This window comes from Primulina eburnea, chromosome 1 (genome assembly GCF_022965805.1).
Source record: "Primulina eburnea isolate SZY01 chromosome 1, ASM2296580v1, whole genome shotgun sequence".
In the NCBI taxonomy this organism is placed as follows: Eukaryota; Viridiplantae; Streptophyta; class Magnoliopsida; order Lamiales; family Gesneriaceae; genus Primulina; species Primulina eburnea.
Window position 1 is genome coordinate 56,352,641 of NC_133101.1, and position 12,688 is coordinate 56,365,328.

Consider the following 12,688-nt stretch of genomic DNA (forward strand, 5'->3'; position numbering starts at 1 on the left):
TTATTCTATAGGATTGAGCCCTATTCCCCTTGACATTTTCGCAACTAACTCTCTGTTTAACCCTTTGGTTAGCGGATCCGCTATATTATCCTTTGACTTTACATAGTCCACAGAGATAACTCCAGTTGAGAGTAGTTGTCTAATGGTATTATGTCTACGACGTATATGCCTAGACTTACCATTATACATATTATTGTGTGCCCTTCCAATCGCAGATTGGCTATCACAATGTATGCATATAGCCGACACAGGTTTTTCCCATCCTGGAACATCTTCTAAGAAGTGACGCAGCCATTCAGCCTCTTCACCACACTTGTCAAGAGCTATAAACTCAGATTCCATTGTGGATCTGGCTATTACAGTTTGTTTAGAATATTTTCACGCAATTGCTGCACCTCCTAAAGTGAATACGAATCCACTTGTAGATTTTGAATCTTTCATATCAGATATCCAATTAGCATCACTGTATCCTTCAATAACAGCAGGATATCTTGTATAGTGCAGCCCATGATCACGAGTGTACCTTAAGTATCTTAGCAATCTGATAATTGCTTTCCAGTGTTCAACTCCTGGATTACTCGTGAATCTACTCAATTTGCTTACTGCATAGGCTATGTCTGGTCTTGTACAACTCATTAGGTACATCAGACTTCCAATGACTCGAGAATATTCTAATTGAGACATACTCTCACCTCGATTCTTTGATAGATGTTGACTGGTATCTATCGGGGTTCTAGCCAATGCAGAGTCATCGTTATTGAATTTCTCAAGTATTTTGTCAACATAATGTGACTGACTTAGGACTAGCCCTTCTGATGTTCTATGGATTTTAATTCCAAGGATTACATCGGCTAAGCCCAAATCTTTCATGTCAAATCTTGAATTCAATAACTTCTTAGTGGATTTGATCATCTTATCATTACTACCAATGATAAGTATGTCATCTACGTAAAGACATAAGATGACATATCCAAATTCAGTGTTCTTTATGTATACACATTTGTCACATTCACTGAATTTGAATCCACTTTCTATCATGGCTTTATCAAATTTTTCGTGCCATTGCTTTGGTGCTTGTTTTAAGCCATATAGAGACTTCACCAGTTTACAAACCTTATTTTCTTGCCCAGTCGCAGAAAATCCCTCAGGTTGTTCCATGTAAATTTCCTCTTCTAAATCTTCATTTAGAAAAGCAGTCTTTACGTCCATTTGGTGTACTTCAAGATTCCGCAAGGCGGCAATCGCAAGTAATACACGAATAGAGGTTATTCTCGATACAGGAGAATATGTGTCAAAGTAATCAAACCCCTCACGTTGATGGTAACCTTTAATTACCAATCTGGCTTTATACTTATCTATTGTTCCATCTGATTTCTTTTTCCTTTTGAAAACCCATTTACAGCCTAGTGGTTTGCTTCCCGGAGGAAGATTTACTAATTCCCACGTATGGTTTTGTAAAATTGATTCCATTTCGGAATTGATAGTCTCTTTCCATAGAGGTCCCTCAGATGAACTAATTGCTTCTTTGAAGCTTTGAGGTTCACTTTCCATCATGAAAGTGATGAAATCCGGACCAAAGGATTTCTCAGTCCTAGCTCTCTCGCTACGTCTAGGTTCAATCTCTTGATCAAGCTCTTGTTCTTCATCAATTGTTTCATATAATCTTTTGGATGAACTTGGTTCTTCCTTAGATTTGCATGGAAACATGTGTTCAAAGAACGAAGCATTTCTTGATTCCATTATCGTATTCTTGTGAATATCAGGTATTTGAGATTCATATACAAAAAAATGATACGCACTACTGTTTTGAGCATATCCAATGAAAATGCAATCCACAGTTTTTGGTCCTATCTTTACATTCTTTGGAGTAGGTACTGCTACCTTGGCAAGGCACCCCCACACTCGCAAGTATTGGTAAGAAGGACTTCTACCTTTCCATAACTCGTATGGGCTTTTATCTAGCTTCTTTCGGGGCACCTTATTTAAAAGGTAATTTGTTGTTAGAACAGCTTCCCCCCACATGTTCTGTGGTAAACCAGAACTTAATAGCAACGCGTTCATCATTTCTTTCAATGTGCGATTCTTTCTCTCTGCAATGCCAATTTGCTGAGGAGAATAAGGTGCAGTTCTTTCGTGTTTGATACCATGTTGAGCACAAAACTCAGCAAACGGTGATTCATATTCACCTCCACGATCACTTCTTAGCACCTTAATTTTCTTGCTAAGTTGATTTTCAACTTCACTCTTATATTGGACAAATTTGTCAATAACTTCATCCTTACTTTTGAGGAGATACACATAACAAAATTTTGTGCTATCGTCAACAAAAGTAATGAAGTATTTATTTCCACCACGAGTTTGTACACCTTTTAAATCACATACATCACTGTGAATTATATCAAGTGGTTCACTATTTCTTTCAATAGTTCGAAAAGATGATCTCGTTAGTTTTGCCTCAACACAAGTTTCACATTTGTGTTGTTTATCAATTTGGAATGCAGGAATGCTTTTCATGTTTATTAATCTACGAATTGTATCGTAATTAACGTGTCCAAGTCTACCATGCCATAAACAAGAAGACTCAAGCAAGTAAGCAAAAGTATTAACTTTATTGATCACGTGCTTAATAGCCATTACATTTAGTTTGAACAAACCATTACAAACATAACATTTACCAACAAACATTCCACTCTTAGACAAAACAACCTTATCTGACTCGAAGACAATGCGGAAACCATGCTTATTAAGAAGCGACCCGGACACCAAGTTCTTGCGGATGTCAGGCACATACAGCACATTGTTCAACGTCAGTTCTTTTCCCGATGTCATCTTTAAGACAACTTTTCCTTGACCCTTGATTTCAGAAGTGGCGGAATTTCCCATGAACAGCTTTTCCCCATTCTCAGATTCCTCAAGAGTTGCAAACATCTCCTTATCCGAGCAAACATGGCGAGTGGCACCCGTGTCGATCCACCACTCCCTTGGATTCGAACCCACCAGATTAACCTCTGATATTACAGCACATAGATTCATGTTCGAAACCTCATGAGCAATGTTATCTACCACATTCGCCTCTCGGTTTCTCTTCGGCTTCTTACATTCAGATGCCTTGTGACCCATACAATCACAGTTGTAGCATTTTCCAGAGAACCTTTTCTTTGACACGCCTCCTTTGGGTCCCATGTTCAACCTTTTGCTGGAGGAGGAAAATGTTCTCTTTTTCGAGCTTTGGTCATGCTCGACAACATTTGCCTTAGCGGCAACAGGAGAAAATAATCGTCTTTCAGAACTCTTGTTGTCTTCCTCGATGCGAAGTCGAACTATGAGTTCTTCCACATTCATCTCCTTTCGCTTGTGCTTCAAGTAGTTTTTGAAATCCTTCCAAGCTTGTGGTAGCTTCTCAACTATAGCAGCCACTTGGAATGATTCGCTCAAAGTCATCCCCTCACCGTGAATCTCGTGAAGAATCACTTGGAGTTCTTGAACTTGGCTGATAACCGGCTTTGAATCCACCATTTTAAAGTCCAGAAAGCGACCAACAAGAAACTTCTTGGCCCCGGCATCCTCGGTTTTGTACTTTCTGTCAAGGGATTCCCACAGCTCTTTAGCCGTTTTCTTTTCGCAAAACACGTTGTAGAGTGAATCTGCTAATCCGTTTAGTATATAGTTTCGGCACAAGAAATCAGAATGATTCCATGCCTCAACCGCACTAACAGATTCAACATCTCCCTCACCCTCGTTGAGTTTAGGAGCATCCTCCGTGAGGAATCTAGCCAGGTTCAGCATCGTCAAGTAAAACAGCATCTTCTGCTGCCACCTTTTGAAGTCCACACCAGTAAACTTCTCGGGTTTTTCACCGTGACTTGCTGGAACAGCAACCGCAGCAGCACGTGGGGTACCATGAGAAACAACTTGAGGAGGGACAACTTGCACGTTAGTTTCAGTAGCCATATCTGAAACAAAACTCGTAATAAGTAATCTGTTTTAAGATTGTTATACAAAATGTATGGAATAAACAGAAAGGTATACTAAAACCAACGAACTAGTAGTATGAACAAAACAGTAGCACAAAGCTTAAAATAAAGCAAACCGAGGCCTGTATGAAAATACAGTGTCCTTAAAACAGATTCGTCCCCTCCGGGATGTGCTTCGAGGATGAACTTGGACGTCTGTTTCCCAGGATACAACGGAACAACCAGCAGTGACTTAGCACGAGACACTACTACGACGAACTGAAAGCGTACCTTTACTTTATCACCGAGATTTAACGGAGGCCAAAAGAAAAGCTAACAATATGAAATGCAAGAGAATACTTGAGAGAAAAGATTTTCATGTACTTGAAATGGGGAAATGAGCACACTATTTATAAGCCCCCAAAAAGCATACCAAGAGTCATGCAAGATTAATTAACTCAATTAATCTTCCCATTAACTCAAGAATATGAAGAGCCACAAGTTTTCAAGTAACTCAAGAATGTGGAAAGTCAAAAGACACTCCACAATAATGAGCCACAACCAACTCAAGAATGTGGAGAACCAAAAGACACTCCCACATTCAAGACATTTAATTTTTATTCAAATTTCCAACAGCAACTAATTGCAATGGAAATCCCAAGCCAGATATAACATACGTATGGAGGGGAGGGAGCTTTCATCGGTTAGACGGTTTCTCTATATATGGTTTTATTTTTTTGCTTTCTTGTACCTAACAGCGTACTCCGATCCGGCCAACTGATCGGGTGAGTTTTCCACATTCTGTCACACTTGAAGTTAATACTCACCATGCACGCTGCGTGCCTGTTAGGGAAAGTAAAGTATTGAATGAAAAATCTAAGAACGTAGAGATGAAAAGAATCCGAGTTTCAGCAATGTCTCGTCATTATTCAATAAAATTTGAAGTTTTTGTGTCCAAGAAAATGAAAACGGGGGACTGAATACTTGTCAAACCAGTCCTTTATCATAAAAATCTTGCATGCAAGCTGTGATATTGCTGCATGCATGCATACTTTATTCAAATATTGTTTCTTAAAGAAGCAAATCTAGTTATTCTCATTGTCTTTTGTTTCTGAGCCGTCACTCTCGAAGTTTGTCGCCGCTGAATTCCAATGGCATCTTCCATCCATGCCTGGAACAACTGAATTCTGCATAAATAATTATATATCTATATTTATTAATAACGGATTATACATGTATATAAAAACACAAACACATGCTTCGAGGTTTGATCGGTTTTAATAACATTATTGCTTAACATTTGTGATTGTTTTTGTAAGAAATATTAATTCAAATTGTCAGAAAAGTTTTTTGGATATCTAGGATTACTCTTTCATTTGATTAATTAGTTCAAATTTGAGTAAATTTAGTTGAGACCTGCTGTGGGTAAACTTGGTTCAAGTGATATGAGCCTGCCCCCAAAGTCTGAGGATTCATCACAGGTCCTTGTGGCACGCCAGAGAAGTTCTGCATCAAGCAATCCATATCTGTAAAGCTAAAGAAGTCATCAGATGGATGCCTCCTGCTGCCATGGGATTTGCCATTCAGGCCGGGCTGCGGTGGATGCTCGTATGCTGCTGGCGGAAGCCCCATTTTTCCATTCTCAGCCTTATCCGGGGTCTCGGTTTCAGAGCTCGATCTTGGTTCAGATTCTTGCTTAGCCAACAGGGGCATCGACCCAAATCGCCTTGGCTTGTAGTTGGACATATTGAGATCAGAAGACGCTTGAGGGGAGTTTTGTTGGGATTTCCTTTCATCCGGTGATCGCCAATTGTCATTCCGACATTTCTAGGTGTATAATATAGAATAAGGTTAGATAAAATGATCTGTAATCTGTCACTGCTGCACACTCGGTACAAACCTGGAGATGACTAGCAACTTGCATTCTTGTCAATCCAGGTGTATTCATTAGATCAAGAATCTCTTTCGGGAAGCATCCTACGCATTGAAATATTATGTCAACAACACGTGAGTTTAAGCCAATATTATAGTAATAATATATATAAAAGAATCGATATCAACAAAATTATTTTACTGACATAAAAAATTTCGAAACGATTAAAAACTGGCATGAGAACCAAAGAAAAAGGGCAAGAAACTTACTTCCTTCACCAAGTGTCCTAACAGCATCCATAAACTTCGCATGAAGATCCTGAGTCCACTCCGTACACACCTTTCTCCTAACCTTATTAACCCCAAGCATATGATTCTCCGGACCGTAAAAGCCATCCTCACGGCAACTACCCTTTTGCCCCATTAACTTCTTGCCTAATTTACCCTTATTGTTCATCATCATCATGCTGCCATTGTTGCCTCCATAGTTATAGTTATGACCGTTGTAATCTTCTCCGTTATAGATTTCCATGCCTCGTACTTTGTAATTACCCGCGGCTGCTGCTGCTGCTTCCGGAAGTCTCTCTTTTTCACGAACCATTCGGGTTTTTTCCCTGAGAACATATTGCCACAGGCACCTCAGGATCTCAAGTGTTGCAGGTTTTTTGATGAAAAGGAAGGCACCATTCTCCAGAGCTTTCATGGCCATGAACGCGTTATCGTCCGCCGACATTACTTAAAAACAGCAAAATGAAAATTATATTTTTTGAATGAAATGAAACGAAACTATATATATATAGAGAGAATCATATATTATGATTATAAAGTTAAGTACACACACACATACTTACAAATGACTGGTAAATCCATGTTGACAGAGAGTTGGAGAAGCTTGAATCCATGCAGGTCTGGCGAGTTGACATTAGCCATCACAATGTCGAATTTGGCCTTTCCGCTTGAGATCATTGATATAGCAGCAGAAGCAAGTTCAACAAAAGTAACTGAAACAACAAAGGCAAATTCACGAGTTAAATTGAGTACAAATTATGGAGTAGGTTAATTACTACATGGATAAGATGCATGATGTTATATTATGTCTCGTTGCACGTGTTTATTTATTTATAAATAAAATTCTTTGGATTATAATCATTTTTTTGTAATTGGTTTAAGAGTGAGTCTCATGTGAGACCGTCTCACGGATCATAATTTGTGAGACGGGTCAACCCTACCTATATTCACAATAAAAAGTAATATTCTTAGCATAAAAAGTAATACTTTTTCATGGGTGGCCCAAATAAGAGATCTGTCTCACAAATACGACCTGTGAGACCGTCTCACACAAGTTTTTGCCTTGATTTAATTGATATTATAAATAGGAATAATATATAGTTGTGAAATTTTATTTTTGTGAGGGTATGATAGTAATTTTATTCTTGTGTGATAATATGGTCATACCAACAAGGGGTTTTAGTTTAATGTATATTTTCATTAATCTATACTATATATAGTATAGATTAATGAAAATATTTTTCTTTCTTTTTTATATAAATTATTATGGGGAAAATAGCATTTTCGTTCTTGTGTATTTGTTTTTTTGAGGTCGTCAGATTTCAGTCTTAGTCCGCTATTTTTAGCGATATGGCATTCACATGTATAGTAATATTAAATCAACTAGTTTCTCATCAAAAAAAAAAAAAATATTAAATCAACATTCTTCATGAAAAGACCTAAAATCAAAACATACAAAAGCAATACTGAATTAGAATTATGAAAAACCAAAATCACAAAAATAAAAATTCGTTATGTATGCGTCAACCACATGCAAATACCAATTACCAAGATCTGTCCAACATGAGATCATATCAAGAGATCTGTCTCATGTAGTCAAATACTGGCCTTCAGTGCTACCATCCAAAGAATAGCATCATGTCATATATATATATATATATATATATATATATATATATTCTCTAACATTAGAATAAATTGTGTACCTCGGTATGAGCACATTTCCAGCATCTTAGCAGTGTTCATTAGTGATTCAGTCTCATGATCCACAACCAACACATGAATCTCATGCACCATTGCATGGAATGAAGCCATCGGATTGCTTATTCCTTCATTTCCCCAAACGCCACCAAAATCCCACATAGCCATGATCTCCAAATAATTTCTCTACACAAGAAATGTAAAACATTTGATCATTAATGATAGACATAAACCTAAATCTCCAAACATATTATAAAATCTAGAGATTCGAATCATATTTAATTTTCATGAATATAGATATGTATGATGCATAAAGCGAAGATCAAAAGGTTATATAAATCATTATTTTTAATAAAGATCTTTCTGATAACGTTCTCCGACATGATCGGTACGCCGCGAGATCCTTATCATAAAAGTCATTATTTTAAAGCGAAATGTGAAACGAAAATGAATGAAATCAATTCAAGGGAAAGGTAGTGTACATTTGAGTACCCAATATAACTAGTGGTGAAAGATTTAGAGTGGGGAGTATAGAAAATCGATGGGATGTATTTATAGGAGCCAATGCATGGCTGTGTGTACTCTTCACTGTAGATTATGCAATTGACTTTGGAAAGATTACGAATTTCTGTAATTTACTTTCCTTTTAAAAGCTCGATTTTTTTTTATAATAAAAACAAATAATTCAATTCTGTATAAAAAAAAATGGGGTTTCTGACCAAATTCCAGTCAACATTATACACAACATAGGAAGTCTTTAAATGCTCTTATTCATTTCTCTTACTCATTTTTGGTGTCAAGATTATGTATGAATTATTACATAATCTTATTAATTTGTAGACTGATAAGTAGGAGACAAGTGTCAAAAGTCAAACCCTAATAATAACTAAAAGAATAATATTTATTTAACTTTATCAGAAATTATACTTATAACTTTACTGTAAGAAAATATTATTATAATATTTCTTATCATTAATTATTTTATGCCATAAAATATCTACTTATAAATTTATGAATATGTTAATGTGATAAATAATATTTAATTCATTGTTATAACTGAATCAATATCTTTGGACAATTAATTTATTTTACTTTATTAGTTAATTTAATTATTTTAAAATAATATAATATTATAAAATTATTTTCTATACATAAATAAATTATTAGGAATTAATTTATTATAAATAAATATTACTTTCGCTATTTTAGAGATTTAAACCTTAAGAACTATTAATGTTTACATTATATATTCGATACGAGTTAATTACAGTGGGATAGTATCACCGTTGCAATTCGAACATACGTTAAATTCTTTATTTAATTTGTAGTGTTCGTTGGACGATTATCATAAAAAAATAACTATAACGGTTATTATCAAGAGTCGTTGGGGTTGTTTCGCTTCATATATCTCCAGTTAAATGTCCGGCGATATATTTAGCAAATAAAGTCGATGAATTAAGTATTTATAACATAATTAACATGAATAATAAATAATTTAATCATTTTGAAATCTAATTATTTTTTGTGGATTAAAATAAAATAAAATAAATGTGGAAGTAAATTAAAATTAATAGTCCTAGTAAAATCCTACTTTATTCCTTATAATAAAACACTTTATTTTTATTTTGGTAAAATAACATGTTAATATTGTATCCAAGATGGCTTTCCTGCAAATTATACCATCATGCTAAGTGGTTTCTGAAGCGAGGAACTGGCCACTACCTGACGTGAGGTCTATGATTGGATGTCGCTTTAGGGTTCGTTCATACATCATTGTTGGTATAAAAATATTCTTATATATTGTAGTATGATATTTCATTAAATTAATTCAAATAAATTTCTAAAATACATTTTATTCTACTATATGAGTCCAACGATTTCAAGGATGAAAGGGTTTCACTTTTCATAACGTGCCCTTCATTGACTCTAGATATACAAAGAAAGAAAACTTTTAAAAAAAAAGTTCGCGTATCTATCAAAGTAACCTTGTCCGAACGGGTTGCATCATGTGACGCAGGTTATAAAAAAATAGTTGACCAAAATCATTTTTCAAACTAACCCGAAAGTTCATTGTTTATCACCTCCTTGTAACAAGTGATCATTTAGGTAATCGAATTTCAGCATATGTTTTTGTTAGCCATAAATATTTTCCAGCCCGTTTCATCATTTGGAACAAATGATTTAGATGGCAGCTAAAATTTGATAATGCCATGGGTCTTGATTGCATGGCCAATAAGTGGAGAAGGGGGAAAGTAATTAACCCTAAAGTTATGGAAAATATCCAGACAAAATCTGCAGAATATAGTTTCTCTAGTTTCCAGTAGGAAAATCATCTTAGTTAGCTTGCAATTTTTTTGTTCACAATTCCTTTTATATTTAGTTTCTATCCTTCAACTTTATTTCGCATTCCCTTTTGTACAAAAATGTTGGCTTTAAGTTCGTACGTTATGACATAGTTTGTATTCATGTTGTTTACGATTTTAATGTCCTAGCGGCTTTATTTCATTTGGTATCCAATCGAGGATGTTAGAACTAATGACCAAATCGGGGATTCACGAACAAAGTAGGAAACATTTGTCCAGAGTGGGGGAAAATACCGGTTCAATCTCAAATGTTAGGCCCTTTCCAGGTTTAGTCCTAAATATTTCAACATTCGAAACATTTCAAAAAAATGCCTGAGTTGATCCTTACGTCTATTTGCTGGTTAAAACTAATGGGAATGGCTCACATGCCACTCACACCTCGTAAAAGCACAATATTCCAAATAAAATACTTAATTTCATTGCTATTTCTCTCACGTTGTTCTTTTCTTCTCAACACCGCACAACCGAAGAACTCTTTCTTCTCTTCGAAAAGAAATGGGTGTTACTGCAATTTTGGAATGAAATCATCGCTACAGTTGTAACAAGTATTTATCTCCAGTTTCCTCTCTTGTAACACCACCCAACATCTCCCCATGAAGTATAGAAATGTGCTTCATAGGAGACTTGAACTTATGACCTCGCTCTGATAACAATTGTTAAGATCAAATGCTTACCATTAGGTCAAAAGATATAGTTCTTAGCCAAAATACAACTTTATTTGTTTATACTTGTGGCAGTACAGAGTGCACCTACTTGGGTGCAAATAGGTCGGGCTGTTAGGCATATGAGTTCGAAGAGGTGCGTGTCTATCTGCTAATATTGTATCGTATCCCTTAGAGATCAGTCTTACCCTTTCTATACCGTCGGTCATATCCCCAATAGATATAATATATATTATCCGTTAAAATACGACGTCACTCTTTTACGGTTCACCTAACCAATCAGGTCAAACGACACAATGTTGCCAGCTTGACGCACGATAATGTCCCAGGAAGTCACTTATTTTAGTGTTATTCTTACTCATGCAAGCCTAACACAACATAATTACTCATTGCAAAACAATAATCCTCGTAGTATAGATCCAAAATACATTCTATTACATAATCAAGTAATGGTTCTTACAGTAGAAAACAGAAATGCAAAAGCGAAAAGAAGCATAGTTTGAGAAGATACAAAAGAGAAAACATAAAATCATAACATATTTACACCAGCCCCAAAACATGTCATGTTGCTCCTCTTAAACATGTTTTTTGTTCTTCTCTAGGGAGGGAAACATTTAGCAAATAGAGCCAAACGAGCATAAAAAAAATAAATATATTCATATTGATGATTTTTGAAGGGCATATCGAGACAGAGCATAATATAAACATAACATAACATATAGAGCTGAAATTCATCTTGTTTTCTATTGTTTTATAGATCAGTACATTATTTTTACTCCTTTAAAGGGGTGATGTCATATAACGATTTTATACCCACTGTATGGGAGTCATATCATTTCATAACTTAGTTCGGAATTCTGATACCATGTCAAATTCGATTCCTAACAATGCCTTAAACATAATATTTGAAAATATCATGAAATGAAGGAACATGTTTAATCGAAGTTTTCAAAACACAGAACAACGAAATCCTTATATGTGTATATAATCATTAAAACATAAGATCACTTATTGTTTATTGATCAAAATATGGAGAAAACTTGTTGTTGGTTCTTCGAAAATGGCCTGAACTTGGATAGAACCTTTTCTTGCAAATATTGTTAGAATCTCCAAATTAGACAATACTTTCTTGCTCAAATTTGGATGGAATTTCTTCTTGGAAATAAACAAAAATTGGCCTAAAAAAATGTGAAGAAAATTCAGTCGAATCTCGCCCTATTTTTCTTGTTGTTCTTGGTTGAAAATATGGACAACACTTGGACAGAAATCGTGATCGAAAATTCTGCTATGGTAGCTCGAAAATATGGAGAGAAATGTTGTGTTTGGTGTGATTTTCTTCAGCTTTGGGGTGGTAATAAGGAGGGATTTTGATTGGATTTCAGCCTGCAATAATCACCATTTAATGGCCTTAAAAAACCATTATATTGTTGTTACATCCTGACCAAAAAGCTGTTGTTAAAAAAATCACTACACTTTGGTTTGCAACAGCTTATACAAACCTACTTCAATTTAAAACTTACTATTTGCCAAAATTGAAACTCATAATACAATTCAAACAAATACAACTATAATCATGCGATTCAATATCTCAACACTACAATTAGTAATGAACGGCTTGAGAAGTTGTGAGAAGTCGTGGTTGATTCTTGATTATCTGTAATAAACTTGAAAAGTGAAAGAAAATGAGCGGTTTGAGAATATGTTAAGTAAGGGTGCTCGAAGATCATGAAAATTGAGAACTTGTAGGCTTGTAATGTTGCCGATGGCTTAAAATGAAAAAAGAAAAAAGAAAAGAAGCTCTCAATTTATAGTTGTTCTTGATTTCAACGTTCAAATCTTTGCAACATTC

General features: G+C 35.3%; 1 protein-coding gene across 1 annotated transcript; it reads right to left on the reverse strand.

Annotated features, from left to right (window-relative positions):
• Nucleotides 1–5,038: 5,038 nt before the first annotated feature.
• LOC140808689 (two-component response regulator ARR14-like) lies at nucleotides 5,039–7,982 on the reverse strand. The gene is made up of 6 exons (XM_073165866.1): nucleotides 7,820–7,982; nucleotides 6,677–6,826; nucleotides 6,096–6,560; nucleotides 5,854–5,930; nucleotides 5,370–5,780; nucleotides 5,039–5,140 (listed from the first exon to the last, which is right to left on the reverse strand). The coding sequence occupies exons 1-6, from the start codon at nucleotides 7,980–7,982 to the stop codon at nucleotides 5,039–5,041; spliced, it is 1,368 nt and encodes a 455-aa protein (XP_073021967.1).
• Nucleotides 7,983–12,688: the final 4,706 nt, after the last annotated feature.

What these genes read in the sequence shown, in the direction of transcription:
- LOC140808689 (XM_073165866.1), bottom strand. Translation starts at nt 7,982, where the DNA reads ATGGCTATGTGGGATTTTGGTGGCGTTTGGGGAAATGAAGGAATAAGC. An exon ending in GGAAATGTGCTCATACCGAG is followed by an intron (nt 6,827 to 7,819) that starts GTACACAATTTA and finishes TTGTTGTTTCAG; the next exon opens with TTACTTTTGTTGAACTTGCT. An exon ending in AAGTTGCTAGTCATCTCCAG is followed by an intron (nt 5,781 to 5,853) that starts GTTTGTACCGAG and finishes TTATACACCTAG; the next exon opens with AAATGTCGGAATGACAATTG.